The following is a 17,763-nucleotide window of genomic DNA, read 5'->3' as shown; positions in this document are numbered from 1 at the left end:
GCAACCCGATGGATATTTCTCTCTTGCATCAATACTTCTTTCCCTCTATTTCTCCCTCTCTTCCCCTCTCTCTAAAAATAAATAAGTAAAGTCTTTAAAAAAACATTTGGGTTGAGAAGGTAAGAAAATAAGAAGGGAAAATATTCCAGGGGAACATTTATTTCCAAAAGACACAAATGAATGGAATCAGAAACTATTTTGCCATTAAAATTTTTTTCCACGGAGCTATTTCACTTACCTTTCATCATGATGTCATTTATTGAACCAGAGCTATTTTTGTTAATGTGACACATTTTAAGATAAATACAATTTCAGAAGTAAAAAGATTGAAAAGAGTTGTTTATTCAGAATTGCAAGAATTTATGGAACTGTCTTTGGAAGTCATATGCCCCTGAGGCATAGCTTAGAAGTCCTTCATTTTCTTTTATAATAGAGAGCTGAAAAATAGTGACCATGGGGACATTTAAAAATCACCGTGTATTGGCATAATTATTATTTTAGCTTGGTACTGAATTACCTATTTGATAGGACTAAGTAGAAGTAAGACCTGGTAAGTTACAGTGTTACTGTATTGGAAAAGTTACTGACAATAACTTTTATTTCCATAAAATTGTTAGCGAATAGCTGTTTCACGATTTCCTGATTTGAGTTTGAAATTTTAAATATGTGTAGGGATGTTGCATTGTCTTTCAGTGCTCTGGGTTGAAGGTGTCATTAGGCTCTAGTGTTTTTATATTTCATACGAGGGCTGTATTGAACCTTATTTCTTTGATTTTTTTCTTAACCACCTACCCTCCTCCTTTCACCTATTTGCTGTAGCAGCTTCTGTGTTTTAAAAAAACTCTACCCCTAGATATTTTTATATTATCACAACTTGCCACCTCTCACTTTTACCAATATAAACCAGAGGACCAATTCAGACCAATATATAGTAAGGCTATAGTATCCCATTAATTTTTATGACCCCTTACTACAGATTCCTGAATTGCTTCAGCAAGCAGAAGGAAGTGTTTGATGATGAGATAAAGCTGAATTTTGCTATTGTGGCAACCTTTGTTAAGTACTTTTTTCCCTTAACTTACAAAACCTGCTTGTGTGGAAGATGTTTGAATTTAGTGGCTTAAAGTTATTTAGTAACTTAATCTAGAAGCTTCCAGCTCCTTCTAGTCCTTATATTTTTCAAAAATTAAGTTTTAAATTATAGCTGACATACAGTATTATATTAGTCTTAAGTATACAACATAGTGATTCAATATCTGTATATCTTATGAAGTGATCACTATGATAAGTCTATAAAGTTATAATGAAAACTTTATTACCTTATGCTATACATTATACCCCTGTGATTTATTTTATAACTGAAAGTTTGTACCTCTGAATCCCCATCTTTTTTGCTCATCCCCTTCCCTATCAGCTGTTAGTTTGTTCTCTGTATCTATGAATCTATTTTTTTAGATTTCACATATAAGTGAAATTATGAAAATGTCTTTCTCTGTCCAACTCCTTTCATTTAGCTTTAATACCCTCTAGGTACATCTGTGTGTTGCAGGTGGCAAGAGTTCATTTTTAATGGCTGGGTAATATTTCATTGAATATATATGCCACATCTTTATCCATTCATCTATTGATGGGTACCTAGGTTGCTTCCATGTCTTGGCTATTGTTAATAATGATGCACTGAACATAGAGGTCCATATTTCTTTAAATTTTTGAAAAATCCTTACCCAAAGACATTTTTTCATTGCTTTTAGAGAGGGAGGGAGTGAAGTGGGGGAGAAAGAGAGAGAGAGAGAGAGAGAGAGAGATAAGCAAGCATCTATGTGATAGAGAAACATTGAAATTGAATGGCTGCCTCTGGTATGTGCTCTGACCAGGGACTGAACCCACAACTTAGGCATGTGCCCTGACCAGGAATCAAACCCATTACCTTTTTGGTGCACAGCATGGCACTTCAACCATCGAGCCAACTGACCAGGCCCATATTTCTTTTTAAATTTGTATTTTTGTGTTCTTTGGATAAATAATCCAGAAGTGGATTTCCCAGGTCATATGGTAGGGCTTTGCCTATTTTCCTTCTGTGAATTTTTCGTTAATGGTACACCAGAATATTTGTATATTTCTTTGTTCCTAGGGGTCTCTAGGTATTCTTTTAAATTTTTCTTACAGTTTACTTTTAACATTATTTTGGATTACTTTCAGGTGTACAGCATAGTAATTGGACAATCATATACTTTACAAAGTGATCCCCTTGATATTTCTAGTACCCACCTGGCACCCTGCATAGTTATCACAATATTATTGACTATATTCCCTATGCTGTGCTTCACAGCCCCATGACTGTTTTGTAACTACTAATTTGTACTTCTTAATCCCTTCATAGCCATTATCCTTTTTTCAAAAGTGGCAGGTATAGAGAGATCAGGAACTAATTTTATTTTCAGAACTTTATAGCATATGGTGGCTATACGAGTTTTATCTAGGATACCCAATATCTTACAATACATTGTTTTTCTAGGATCGAGCACATCGTATTGGTCAGAAGAAGCCAGTACGTGTGTTCCGTCTGATCACTGACAACACTGTTGAAGAAAGGATTGTAGAAAGAGCTGAGATAAAACTGAGACTTGACTCAATTGTTATACAACAAGGTATTTAAATGTATAAACCTAATTTAGGTTTTTTATTTTTGCAAAAACACAATTGTCTTCAAAGGAGATTACTTTTAATGAAAGTTGACCAAAATTTGCAAACTTAGAGAAAAATGGCAATTTTTAAAAACAAAATGCTAATTTAAATCTTAAACTAAAATCTTGCATTCATTATATGCTAGTTGAACATTAGTGGCTTGGAGCTGAATGTCAATGGTATGTCTTTTGAAGTACCTGAAGTACCTGATATTATTTAGCAAACAAAACGTTCAGTTAAAAAAATTAAACATGTACTCAAGGGTGTTTTTCCACACAGAGAAATTTGATAAAAAGTGAAGTTTGTAACCGAAAATATATTTTTGTCCTTGGTTTTAACTGAATCTTACAGAAGGAAATCTATACTGAAATGGAAGGTATGGTAGAAGAAAAACTTGCAGGGCTATTCATTGAAAATAACTTTAAAGCTCACTAATTTCCTGTACTCAGAAAGTTTTATTTATGGGTAAATGTAGTAGTGTCTTATTAGGACTGTTATGCCATGCTTTCTCTGGGATACAATAGAATATATAAAACTTTTATTTTTACTATTAGGAAGACTCATTGACCAACAGTCTAACAAGCTGGCAAAAGAAGAAATGTTGCAAATGATACGTCATGGAGCCACCCATGTTTTTGCTTCTAAAGAAAGTGAGCTGACAGATGAAGACATTACAACTCTTCTGGAAAGAGGGGAAAAAAAGGTTAGTTTAAATGGCATTTTGTTTTGATGATGAATTGTTTTGAAATCAATATGCTTTAGCATGCTTTCTGTATTTGCATTGTTCCAAATGCATGTTTTAAAACACATGCTTCAGTAGGCTCATGTTTTCTCTAAGAATTTGTAGATTTACATCCAAGGGTAGTTAGGTTTCTTTAGTTTAATTTTTGGTGAGAAAGACTAAGGGAGCTCATACCACATGCCTACTGAAAATAATGTTGGTATTTATTCTACGTAAAAAATCAAATTTTGTGTTTAATCACATGTGTCAGGACTGTATTTTTTGCACTGGTTTAAAAATTGTTTGCTGATGAGTTGTGTTACCTGAAAATGTTTTGTAAACATTTCATGAAATATTAAAGCATTATTTGTTATGGTATAATAAGTTGTTTCAGAATATTGTGGTTTTGTGTTGAATTTGCTTTTTATTACAACTTATTTTGGATAATTTCAAACATAAGCAAAAGTAGACAGATCTATCCATGCTGTTGCAAAAGGTAAGATTTCCTTGTTTTTTTATGGCTGAGTAGTATTCCATTATGTAAATGTACCACAGCTTTATGCTAAGTGAAATAAGCCACTCAGGGAAAGATAAGTATCTCATGATTTCACTTATATGTGAAATCTAATGAACAAAATAGAAACGGGCTAGATACAGAGAAGAGACTGACAGATCTCCAAGGGGAGGGGAGGGGAGTCGGGTGGCTGGATAAAAAAGGTGAAGGGATTAAGCAAAGAAAAAAAACCCTCATAGACACATTTAATAGTATGGTGATTACCAGAGGGGAAGTGGAATGGGTAGGGGGAGGTAGAAGAGGGTAAAGGGGGGATAAATGATGTTGGAAAGAGACTTGACTTGGAGTGGTGAACACACAATACAATATACAGATGATGTGTTACAGAATTGTACTGAAACCTATATAATTGTATTAACCAATGTGACCCCAATAAATTCAACAAATAAAAAACATTTAAAAAGATGTTTAAAAATATAAGAACTCTTTCTAAAAACGTAATCTTTATAGTATTGTCCCACATGAAAAACCACAACAATTTCTTTAATAATATCAAATATCTAGTCAGTATTCAAATTTCCATTTGTTTTATAAATAGCTAACTTTAAAAAAAACAGTTTTCTTAAGTTCAAGTGCATACAAGGTCCACAAGTTCAAGTGCATATAAGGTCCACATGTTGCAGTTGGTTGATGTGTAATCTGTATCTTTTTAAGTCTGTAGCTCTCCCTCCACTTATTTATTATTTCCTATATAGTTTATTTGGTGTAGAAACTGGGTTATTTCCCTTTTGTGTTGGTCACAGTTTGGATTTTGCTGATTCCATCTACAAGGGGTATTTTTCCATGTTGACTTATTTACTATATTTCTATATATATATTTTATATTTATGTTATATATTCAGGACTTATTTTATAACTGACCCCCCCAACCCTGACTCTGGCAACCACTTTTCTGTGTACAAGGTTATTTTATTTTTTAGATTATATATGCCAGTGAGATCATATGGTATTTTTTCTCTGTCTGACTTATTTCATTTAGCATAATACCCTCAAGGTTCTTTCATGTTGTTGGCACATAGCAGGATTTTCCTTTTTATGGCCAAATAATATTCCAACACACACACACACACAGACACCACAAATTCTTTTTTTTTAAATATTTTATTTATTTACCTTTAGAGGGGAAGGGAAGGAGAGAGGGAGAGAAACATCAATGTATGGTTGCCTTTTGTGCGTCCCCTGCTGGGAGCTGGCCTGCAGGGAACTGGTCTGCAACCCAGGCATGTGCCCTGACTGGGAATCGAACCTCGATTGTCTGGTTTGCAGGCCCGTGCTCAATCCACTGAGCTACACCAGCCAGGGCCACAAATTCTTTATCCATTCATTCATCAGTGAACACTTAGGTTGTTTCCACATCTTGGGTATTGTAAATAATGCTGCAGCGAATATGGGGGATGCAAACATCTTTTTGAGTTATTATCTTTGCTTCAGGTAAATACCCAGAAATGGAATTTCTGGGTTGTATGGTAGTTATATTTTTGATTTTTTGAGGAACCTCCAAATAGTGTTTTTCATAGTGGCTGCACCAGTCTACATTCCCACCAACAATGCACAAGGGTCACTTTTCTCCCACATCCTCACCAACACTCATTATCTCCTGTCTTTTTTTTATCATACCCATTCTGACAAGTATGAGGTGATATCTCATTGTGGTTTTGATTGGCATTTCCCAGATAATTGGTGATGTTGAACATCTTTTCATGTGTCTGAGGTCATATCTTGGATTTTGAGCAATCTTGTGTTAGTATGCAAAATGTATTGTTTAAACCACATTTTCCTTTATTTTAGTATTAGCTATTTGTCCCATTAAAGTTATGCAATAGAAAAAATAGTATGGCTATATCTTCAATGATAAAATATTTTTTTAAAAAACCTAAGTGGATAATATTATGAAGAACATCTAAGTATTTAAAACACTTGGGACATGTTAAATTTATATTCAAGTTTCATGTTAGCATTGCATCCTTACCTTATAATAAACGTATTGAGTATTTCATGTCAACACTTGACTTTTTCAGAAAAACAGAGAATACTCAGATTTTTTAAGTAATTCAGTGATAATTTTCTAATGTCAATGCATTGAAATTTAGACCGCAGAGATGAATGAACGCTTGCAGAAAATGGGAGAGTCTTCTCTGAGAAATTTCAGAATGGACACTGAACAAAGTTTGTACAAGTTTGAAGGAGAAGATTATAGAGAAAAGCAGAAGGTAACTTTTTATCCTTAACCATTAGCCTCTGAAATGAGCATTTCTTCCCATAACAATCATAAAATTCACTGGCACTTACCTATTATAATACTGTACAGAGAAATTTCATGTAGGTCAAAAGATCTCATGCAGGGCTATCTTTAATATATTTGCTGGCTTATTATTATTACCATTATTGTCATGATTTTTGCTGCTGTTGTTGGTAAGACTGTTACTTTTGTTTTTGAGAAGCACTGTAGGAGTGTAGTTGAGTTCCTGGATTCCGAAGCTAAAATCTCAACTCTGTCACTAAGTAACTTTGGGTACCCACTTTTCTCATACTAATTACATCTTTGAATGATTCTGAGGTTAAATGAGTTAATGTTCATAAAGTAATTAGGATAATGTGTGGCACTTAGTATTAAACATATTAGTGATAATATTAATGTACATAAGTGATACAGAGACTTTGTTAAAGGTGGTCTCATTTATGAAATAATGCCTTATATTATACTACATAGACAGCAAGAGTCCTTTTAAGAAATGGGAATTTTCTTTATTTTGTTTGTTTAATTGAATTGTGGTTGTAATTTTTAGAACTTTTTATTTTGAAATGACTTTAGAGTTTATTGCCAAAAAATAATGCTGAGTTCACATATGTCTTTCACTCAGCTTTCCCTGATGTAGACAACTTACATAATTACAGTATAGTAATCAAATCCAGGAAAAATTAACACATCTTCCCCTAATGTCCTTGCCCTGTTCCAGGGGATACAGCCCGGGATCCCACATTACAATTTTTAAAAATGGAGCTTTATGTTGTAACTACCAGTCTGTACTCCTCAATCCCTTTACCTTTTTCACCCAGCGCCCTCAGCCCTTCCGCTCTGGCAACCATCAGTCTTCTCTGTATTTGTGAGTTGGTTTCTGTTTTGTTTGTTCATTTATATTGTTCTTTAGATTCCACATATAAGTCAAATCATATGGTATTTGTCTTTCTGTGACTGACTTGTTTTGCTTAGCATAATACCCTCTAGGTCATGGAGCTATAAAGTATAGCATAGGAAATACAGTCAATAATATTGTAATAACTGTATAATGGTGCCAGATGGGTATACCAGAAATATCAGATGGAACATTTTGTAAAGTATGTGATTGTCTAACCACTATGCTGTATACCTGAAACTAATACAAAAATAATATTGAATGTAAACTGTAATTGAAGAAATAATGAATTGTAAACTGTAATGTTAGGTTCATACCAAAATTGAGCAGAAAACATATAGTTTCCATATTCCTCCTGTCCCCACACAAACCAGCATCATTCACTATCAACATTCCCCACCATAGTGGAATGTTTGATACTATCAAACCTACATTGACACATTTATGTTAGGGTTCACTTTTGATGTTCTACAGTCTATGGGTTTGGATAAATGAATAATGAATGACATGGATCCACCATTACAGTATCACACAGAATAGTTTTAGTGCCCTAAAAATCCTATGTGCTCTGCCTGTTTATCCCTCCCTCCTCTCAACCTCTGCAACAACTGATATTTGCACCTTCTCCATAGTTTTGTGTGAGTGCGTGCCTTTTCGGGAATGTCATATAGTTGGAATCGTATAATATGTAGCCTTTTTGGATTGGCATCTTTCACTGAGCAACATGCACTTAAGATCCCTCCAGGTCTTTTCATGGCTTGATAGCTAATTTCATTTTAGTGCTGAGTAATATTTCATTTTCTGGATGTACCACAGTTTATTTATCCATTCACCCAATGAAGGACATCCTGGTTACTTTCAAGTTTTGCCAATTATTGAACAAATATGCCATAAACATCCATGCGCAGGTTTTTGTGTGGGCACAGATTTTCAACACCTCTGGGTTAATACCAACCAGCATGATTGATGGATTGTATGGTAAGTATATGTTTAGTTTTAGAAGAAACTGCCAACCTGTCTTCCAAGTGGCTGTACCATTTTGAATTCTCATGAACAATGAATGAGAATTCCTGTTGCTATACTTCCTCACTAGCACTTGGTATTGTCAGTGTTCTGGACTTTTGCCATTCTGATATGTATGTAGTGGTACCTTGTTTTAATTTGCAATTCCCTGGTGACATATTATGTGGTGCATCTTTTCATTTGCTTATTTTCCATCTATATATCTTCTTCAGGGAGGTGGCTATTCAGGTCTGTTGCCCATTTTTGATCAGATTGGTTTTCTTATTGTTGAGTATTAAGAGTTCTTTGTATATTTTGGATAATAGTTCTTTATCAGATATATCTTTGCAATTATTTTCTTCCAGGCTGTGGCTTGTCTTCTCATTGTCTTAACCCACACTGCATTTTTTGTTTCTATGGCTCCTTAGTCTCTTCTAGTCTGTGATCTCAGTTTGTCTTTGTCTTTCATGAATTTTACACTTTTGAAGAGTATTAGTCACTTATTTTGTAGTTTGTCTCTCACTTTGGGTTTTTCTGACATTTTCTTGTGTTTTGATTGAAACTATCATTTTTGGCAAGAATACAATGGAAGGGATATGATGTCCTTCTCAGTACGTCATACCAGGGAACATGTGTCACTATATCTTGTTACTGGGGATGTTAATCTTTATCACTTAGTTGAGGTGGTGTCTGCTGGGCTTCTCCACTATAGGGTAAGTCTTTCTTCCTTTGTACAATACAATATCTTCAGGGAAGATAACTCCTCAAACTTCTATGCACTGATTTTAGCATCTCTTGTCAGAGTTTGCCTGCAAGTTATTATTGTGGTGTTTGCCTAATAGTAATTTTAAAAAATTTCTTCATTAACAAGTCTACATTTGTTAATTGGATTTTGTTGTAAGGAAGAGCTTTCCCTTATTCATGTTTATTTATATACTCATTTATTTATATCAACATGGACCCAAGGATAGTTATTTTATTTTTTGAGTTATAGTAAAATTCTCTCATTATTTTATTGCTCAAATTGTTTTATCAAGCATATATATATATATATATATATATATATATATATATATATATATTTAAACTGACAAGTGAACTTTATTTTTTAAAAAGCTTATTCTTGGGTATTGATTTTAATGAAAACAGTAAGAGTTGAGCCATTTTAGTTTGCAGTGCAACAAATATGCTGACAGTGCTTTGTGATACTATGACACTCATTATTTATGATAGTTTTTAGTGTCTTGACTTACATCTGTCTAGTTATATCTATAACCTTAATTCTGACTGTTTACTTTTTATTGTGATGAGATAGAGGTGATGACCTACATGCACAGGGTGGAAATTGCCTTCCTACTGTGCTTTTTAGATCTCATTATGTGATACGAATTTTATAAAATAGTTATTCCCGTGGGCTTACTGTTATTAAGAGTGTTTTACAAAGTGAAAAAATACTACACAGTGAAGAGACTAAATATCATTGGAGCTTATCTACATTTTTAGAGGTAAATTAGACTTAGTATAAGTACTATCTTTTTCTAATATAACCAGTTTTTTCTGTGTTTTCTAATTCTAACAAAATAATGACATACAGAGAAATTTTAATAATGATGGTGATATATATTTTATAATTGAATTCTGACTAATCAGTTTTTTTCTGAATATCTATGAGTTGAGATGATATTTTACTTGTTTTTTCATATTTCCTAAATAGATTCTTAAAATAGGTTCATACTATCCTTTGAAGGAATTGAAAATTTGCAAGAATATTGTTTATACATAAATCATGGGAGTTACACAGTGAAGTAGATTTTCATATATTATTTGTTGAACCACTTGCAATCCTTTACGACCATACCTGGTAGATTAAGTCAAAATGGTAGACATTGATACTGAGTAAATTAACCTGAATAAGTTTGTATTAATGTACTCTTCTCTAAAACAAACTAATTCAACATGATTTATTCTGATTTTGAAAGTTCAAGAATTGGTCTTTAATGCTTATTTCAAATTTGAATACCTAGACCTTCAACCAAGTAGGTTAAATGGCCAAATACTTTACCTTAAGAAAGTTATTTTAAATTATTGATTTATTTTTCACCCCAAATGAAACAAATAAAGTATTGATTATTTATGAAATATTACTATTATCCCACATTAACTCATTTGAGGAGGGGGCCAAAACTCACTGCTCTGCGTAGTTCTCATTTTATGTAAATGCACATTGCACTGTCCATATCTTGTAAGTCTAAATTTAAAAGAGAACTTAAAGCTTATTTACTCTAACGTTTTTTTGTAATTAAGAAGTCCCATTACAGTATCTAGGACAGTTATCCAGCCTCTGAATGTGGTCATGTTGGGAGTTCTACTCCTTTTAATATAGTTTATTTCATTTTTTATACTCTCTGGCTGTCAGAAGATTTCTTACTTGATTTATAAGTTCTTTTAAAAATTATTTATTTATTTCTAGAGAGAAGGGAAGGGTAGAAGAAACTAAGGGAGAGAAATATCAACGTGTGGTTGCCTCTCGCACGTACCCTACTGGGGACCTGGCCTGCAACCCAGACATGTGCCCTGACTGGGAATCAAACTGCTGACCCTTTGGTTTGCAGTCTGTGCTCAATCCACTAAGCTACACCAGCCAGGGCTATCATCCACTCTTTAAATATGATACAAAGATTGGAACTCAACCCTTAGATAAGATCAAATATATTGGGATTGTTAATTATAGATAATGGCCTGTGTTGTGTAAAGGCACTAGGCTAGGCACTATGAAATCAAGAAAAATGTCTGAGGAAAAAAACCATTTTTGTAGGCTCCATAAGTTTGTATTGTCAGTTTTATCTATTTATTTTTAATTGTATTTTTGGGGCGATACTAGGGTGAAGTTTTGTAAGGCTACCAAATCACTGTTCATCCTGCTTTGGATGTTTAATAATAACTTAACATTGAAGTCTTGGCACTTTACCTAATGTTTTCACATATATGGTCATAGGTAATCCTTAACATAGGTATTATTTATTCCCATTTTACAGATGTAAAAATAATTTCCCCAAAGTTAAACAACTGGTAAAGTTGGCAGAACCTGGTTTCAAATTCAGGTCATTCTTATTTCACTGGTTTTACCCATAGCTAGCTTACTAAGTTGTCTCATTTAAAAATTTACCTTGATTTTAAGGATGTCTGCCTGTCATATTGATATTCATCATTTACCCTTTTCATCTATTTTTAACACAGTCACCGGAATCAATGTTAATCATCTTTTTTTATTAGATAGTATTTATTGATTAGGCAAAAAACATTAGCCAGATTGTGAAGATTCTTCTGAAGTAGTAAGGAAGAACCAAGTTTTTAAACGTATTTCAAAAAAAGAAAAAGAAAGAAAAGAACACCATCCTTGTACATAAACTTGGTATGCAGGACAAGGCTTTAGCACTTGGGATGCTTAGTTGTGTGTTTTGATTCTTCCTAAAGGTTTTGGTTTTCTCATGCTTCTGCAACCTTATGTGCTTGGTTTTAATAAAACAGTTCAGAGTAATTAAACTTGTCCTTGTTCTTGTTTCTTGTGTATAGCTCGGGATGGTGGAATGGATTGAACCTCCTAAACGAGAACGCAAAGCAAACTATGCAGTGGATGCCTACTTTAGAGAGGCTTTACGTGTCAGTGAACCAAAGGTTCCAAAGGTAAAAAATAGTAAGAGGCCAATTTTTATGTCCTACAGCAGAATTCTTTTGTAACATGGTCTGTGATTCCGATTTACTTACATTAGTGCTAAATCATAGTCCCTAAAATATAACAGTAATACAGAAGAGTAGTATTTGATATGGCCCAGCCATATCAATGGATTTCATTGCATTTATTTTTCTGTATATTAAAGAAATAGCAAAATAGAAACATGTTCACTTTATGTACTGAAAACATATACATACACAGGTGTGTGTATGTGTGTGTATTTATATCTTTATCTGTGTGTGTGTGTGTGTGTGTGTATATATATATATATATATCATGTGTTTTTCCCCCACAGGCTCCACGACCTTCAAAACAGCCAAATGTTCAGGATTTTCAGTTTTTCCCACCACGTTTATTTGAGCTCCTGGAAAAGGAAATCCTTTATTACAGGAAGACGATAGGCTATAAGGTAACATTTCAATTTTTAGACTAGTGTAATGCAGTCTTTTAAGGTAATATAATCTATTGAGCTAGACTAGAAGGTGTTCATTTTAATTTGAGAGGATGTAAGAGTAAGTCAAAATAATGGTGTTTTTTAAATCAAAGAGGTTTAACTAGAAGTAAAGTATTACACTGCCAAAACACTAGTAGGGTCGTCACTACATAAGATCAATGGAGAATTATTCATTGTTAGTGTTCAAGTGATTAAAGAATGTGTAGAAAGAACAATAAGTATGTGTTTAGTTAAAAATGAATGTATGATAGATCATATGGAAGGTTTGATCATTTTCCTTAATATGACCCAAAAATAGTACTTTTGAGTTTATTGCTTATAGTTAATGAAAGCCCTGTTGGTGATTAGTTGACTGTGGTCACTAGGTATTAATGATAAACATGATAATGAATTACATCATTCAAAAATGACCATTTGGAATTCAATATTCTTTTTATATTTTTTCAATATTACTTATATAGGTGGATAAGAACCCATTTTTGTGAGTAAAATTTAATGTTTGTCACACTAAAGCTATCACATTGAGAGAGTAAATGTACTAAGTTATTTCTATATGGTGAAATTGACTCCCTAGTGAACACAAAGGGATGACCAAAAGTGTAATTATCAGTAGGGTGAATTAAATTATAAAAATAGTAACACTATTATAATTTTATGAAGTTTTCAGTTTTATGAAGTGGGAGCTGTATTTTAAAATTTATTTTCTGAACCTAGAAAAGCTCCATTTATATAAGGTACTTAGTTAGTTATATTTTGGAACTAGAGTGGATCTCTAGAGTGTTTCTACTATTATTACAGAATGGGAGCATTGCCATTTGAAATAGTAAAAAAGCTTTGCCTGCTCTTAATGTACCAAAGTTTAAATATATGTAAATAGGAATAAGAAGCTCAAGGTGAATATAAGTAGTTAGTTATAATCTAGTTTGGGAAATATGATTTAATTTGAGCGTATTTAACCAAGATGACTAGATAAAATCCTTTTGAGGAAGTTGTAGAGGAGTGTAGTAACCATGGTTGAACATTCAGACCAGGCATAATACTGTTTCAAAGGAAATGAAAACAGTGATATACTGAGATATACAAGAGAAACAGGCAAGATATAGGTACAAAATGTGAAACAAAAACATGCGAAATAGGAAAAATGTGAAATGGGAAAATTAAGGAAGTAGTTAACAAGATTTCATGAGGTAAGCAAATATATATAATCTTACTAAAGATTATAAAATTTTATTTTATATTTAGATTAGTATTTTCTGTTACTTTTATTGACTGTTACTGGTGAGACTTGAATGAAAGATTAATTTAAATGTTAGAACTCATACTTCATTTGATTACCAGCAATCCTGTGGAATAGGTGTTGTTATCACCTCTATATAATAGGTGAGGAAACTGAAATTCAGAGAGGTTAAATGACTTGTTTGAGGTCGCACAGTTAACAGAATTGCCAGGCTGCTGGTCTCAAACCCAGGTTCTCAGTGTTCAAATGGTATGCTCTTTCTACTCAGACGTTCTGAGCTATTTCTGCATGTGACATAACCCTGCTTCTTTCTGCAGTCCTAAATAAGGACTGTGTTTACAGTGGTATGACATGTTGTTTGGGAGGTGAGCCAAGTGGTAATCAAGAAGCAGCCATAAAAGAAATCATCTTTGCTGATAGAACTGTTTATGCTCTTTCTTTGTAGATATTAAAATTTTGTTCCCTGTGATAATACAGTGTCCATCACATTCTCCTCACAGCTCTGGCTTTAATGTAAACAGTGCTATTCATTACAGGCAGTTTGTGGCTAGGGGTGAGGTCTCATAATGACTGGTTGGGTGGTGGCCAACTGGAAGGAGATGGAAGAGAGAGGAAACCTTAGAAGAGGGAGGAATTATGACAGCTGCAGTGGGTGATAGGAAGGAAGAAGGTGTAAGAAGAGAGGAAAGGGATGAATGAGGAGAGGGAAGATGATACAGAATCCATGCTGTGGCACTTTACTGTTTTCTCTTCTTCTCCCAGAAAACAAGCAATAGGACGGGGAGAATGAATTGAAAATGGGGCTTTTAAATTTTTTAATACGTATTTATTGAGTATTTCTCTGTGTCAGATTCTATGCTGAGCACTGGGGATAAAGTGGTGAGTAAGAGAAAAAATCCCTCAGCACATGGTCTAATACAGACATTAAGCAGATATCACAGAGTAATGACACTGTTATTTGTGTGTTTCAGCGATACCATAAGGGAGCATAACATGGATGTCTAATGTGGACTACAACACCAAGACAGTGGTTCCTAAGGAAGGGTCATTTAGGCTGAGATCAGAGAGCTGCACCAGAATTAGCCAAGTGCAGTGTGGGAGAAAAGAGCTCAGGTAGGGGGACCATAGTTGCAAAGGTGTTGTGGTAGGAAGGAGGATTGTCTCTTTAGAAACTGAAAGCAGGCCAGTGAAGAGGAGAATGAATTGACATGCAGCAGGTAAGCAGGTGGAGTTGGATCATGTGAAGCTGTTATAGGGCATATTAATGAGGCTGAACTTTAGCTTTAGAGCAAAGGAAAACCATTGAGATGTTTTTAAGACAGATGGATTGGTGGTGAAATAATAATAGCAGCTACCTATTTAGTCCTTACTTGTGATGCTTACTGTTTTCACTTCTTTAAGAAGATTAGCTTATTCTTCTCATAACATCCCTGGAACTACATCCTTGTTTAATAGATGGGGAAAGTGAGGCATAGAGAGGTTGAGTCTGAATATTTTGGTAAAGGTCAAACAACTTATAAGTAAGTGGTAGAGTATCATTAGATTTATACTTTTAAAAGATCACTCTGGCTGTGACACAGAGAATGATGAGTTTCTCCAGGGAAATCAGCAAGGGGGCTATTGAAGTGTGAAGATGAGAGAAGATGGTGGTGGCTTGGAGTGTGGCTGTGGTGGTAGTGGTGGCAGGGTGGAGGGTTGAGGAGGATGTTGAGGAGGTGGAGGAGGAGGAAGGAGAATGATCCCCTACCACTCTACTCTTAGCCTGTATTCTCTTCAGCCCCATCCTGAATTGCTTCTGTATCATCTTAAGACTTGCCTTGATCCTCTGTATGCATCTGTAGCTGAGGATTTATAAGACAAATAAGAATACATTCTGGATGTTGATTCTTTCCGAACCTTGTCTCTTCCATTTTTTACCAGAAGCTACAGACCTCAGTTAAGGTGAGTGCTTTAATTCGGTGGGTTTCATGTTTGAGTTCAGAGTAGAGAGAGAGAAGAGCATGGCATGTTAATCATATGCAAAAGCTTCCTTTCAAGGACAATGTGATATTGATAACTGTTAGACTTATTTTGTCATGGATATCTGGAACCCCCTGTCCTGTACTTCCAGAAAATTCAACAGAGCCACAAATGAACAGAGCAGTAATTCTCAGATGCCCTGAACTGCCGTGGTACAGTTACCCAGTATTCTCTACACACAGTTATGTTCTCAAAAGGGGACTGCTTCCCTCCTTTCTGCTTAAATGATTGTTTGCCCAAGGGAGAAAGGTGTTGTCTATAGGTGGGGCACTGTGGTGCATGGTACCCTTTTGTCCATTTTCAGTCCCTCAGAGTCTAATTCTGTTGTAATTTGGGGTGGGGCTAGTGAGGGGCCCAGTAGTTTTGAAGCAGTTGGGAGAGAGCATTTTTCTTGAGAGCCTGCTTATTTGAATTTTTATTTTCTGTTTTGTTCTCCCTTCTCCCCATGTTCAGCACAAAGTCACTGCAATACTGCTGATAAGATCTGTAATTAAAGAGTTTAATTTGAGGCTGAATGAAATACAGGTTTGTTGTGCCCTAACCACTTGGTGGGTAGCAGCACACATGCACCAGTTCTTTCTGCTGCCTTAGCTTTGACCTTGATTCAAGTTAGACATATTTAGAAGCTTCATTGCTTTTACAACTTAAAGGAGTTACTTAATGCATTTAATTGCTTGTTCACTAAAATATTTACATGGGAACAGATGACTTAATTGAAATTTCTACTGCAGAATAAAAAAATCCAGAGCATTTAGAAATTACATTGAATCTAAGATCTGGCGTGAAAGACTTTTGCCATATTTGGAGATAAAGAGAGCTATAGAGCTTTTTAACATTTATCCTCAATAAAAAAAATCTTTAGGGATGGTTATAAACATTTGACAAATGGGGGAAATTTCATAATCTTTGTGAGCCTTGGTAATGTCATTGTGGGCCACCTGTTTTGCAATGGTAGAACTAAAATGCAGTGAGCTGACTTCAGTTTACTGCTTTCATTTTGTGTGCCATCACATTTAATTCAGTAGTTCATATTTCTATGAAAGGCTTGCTGAAACGGCTAAGAAACAGGACCAAAAAACATTTTTTCCCTTCTCCATGGCATATAGCTCTTAGGTACAAATTCCTTAAGGTCTGACTAGAAATCCATATAGTAATCGAGATGCTTCCTTTTGAAAGGTAACTTTTTCTGTATTGTGGTTATATTAAGTGTTGCTGGGGGCCATCAGTAAGAGTTACAGTGTGAGTACTCAAGACTTTTGAGGTATCTGGTTAGTACTATTGGTTTGTAATTTTTCTACTTAATTATTATATAGTACTTAAATCACTCCAAGAAGGTTAATGTTGATAAGAACCTCATGAGGTAAAAATTGAATACCTTTTTAAAATGATGAATGTTAATGAGATGTGTTGGTAGGAGGAGATAAGGAATTTAGGAATGGCGAGTCATTTATAATTCTAGAAAAATGAGCAGCTATGTATTTGAGTAATTTTTAGAATTAAAGTAGTACATGTGACATTGATGAAGGCATTCTGAAATTTTGCTGCATTGAAAATAAGACTGATAATTATGGAAGAAGTAGTTCGCAATGGATTCTAAAATCTAATGGTATGATATAACATTCTGATTTTGTTTTTATTAAAGTTCAATGAGGGACGTTTTAGTATTGGGGATATCTGTGTAGGAATAAAGAGTTTATTTTTTGTGGGTATTTTCTATTTTCTGTTTTAAAATTAGATGCTTATGAAATACTTGATTTGTTTAAAGTATGGTTTGTTGGACATAGAAATTTTGAAGGTATTTAATAGAGTAATATCTTATGATTAAAGAGGTTTTTCTCAATTAAAATTGGAAGCCAAAATAATTTCACATGTCAGCAATTTAAAGGTCTGTTAAACTTGTAAAGCTATGTCTGTAATTTTTTCAAACATTTTATCGTGAAAAAATTTTAAACATACAAAAACGTTGAAGTAATTGTACAGGGAACACTCATATACAGGCCTCACATATTTTCCAGTTTACATCTTACTGTATTTGATTTATCACCTATTTGTTCAGTTCTCCAGCCTTCTAAATGGATATCTATCTTACTTTTTCATGCATTTAAAACTTGCAGACATAAGTATATTTTACCCAGAAACATTTACTATGCACATCATTAATGTGAGTTCAGTATTTACATGGTTCTTTCTTAAGGTAAAATTTA

The 17,763-nt window shown here is 34.1% G+C and overlaps 1 protein-coding gene across 6 annotated transcripts in view; it reads left to right on the top strand.

Moving 5' to 3' along the window:
- SMARCA1 (SWI/SNF related, matrix associated, actin dependent regulator of chromatin, subfamily a, member 1) overlaps positions 1 to 17,763 on the top strand; it is a 78,031-nt gene that overhangs the window by 28,391 nt on the left and 31,877 nt on the right. For all 6 annotated transcript variants that reach the window (XM_037147121.2, XM_037147116.2, XM_037147115.2 and 3 more), the window contains 5 exons: positions 2,516 to 2,648; positions 3,240 to 3,388; positions 6,071 to 6,190; positions 11,690 to 11,800; positions 12,145 to 12,258. In XM_037147121.2, coding sequence (XP_037003016.1) covers positions 2,516 to 2,648; positions 3,240 to 3,388; positions 6,071 to 6,190; positions 11,690 to 11,800; positions 12,145 to 12,258 — 627 coding nt within the window. The remainder of the gene's footprint in view (positions 1 to 2,515; positions 2,649 to 3,239; positions 3,389 to 6,070; positions 6,191 to 11,689; positions 11,801 to 12,144; positions 12,259 to 17,763) is intronic.

This window comes from Artibeus jamaicensis, unplaced genomic scaffold (genome assembly GCF_021234435.1).
Source record: "Artibeus jamaicensis isolate MK-2021 breed Jamaican fruit bat unplaced genomic scaffold, CSHL_Jam_final contig_240, whole genome shotgun sequence".
NCBI lineage: Eukaryota > Metazoa > Chordata > Mammalia > Chiroptera > Phyllostomidae > Artibeus > Artibeus jamaicensis.
Note: the sequence above shows the minus strand (reverse complement) of the source record. Positions and strands in the feature narration are given on the sequence as shown.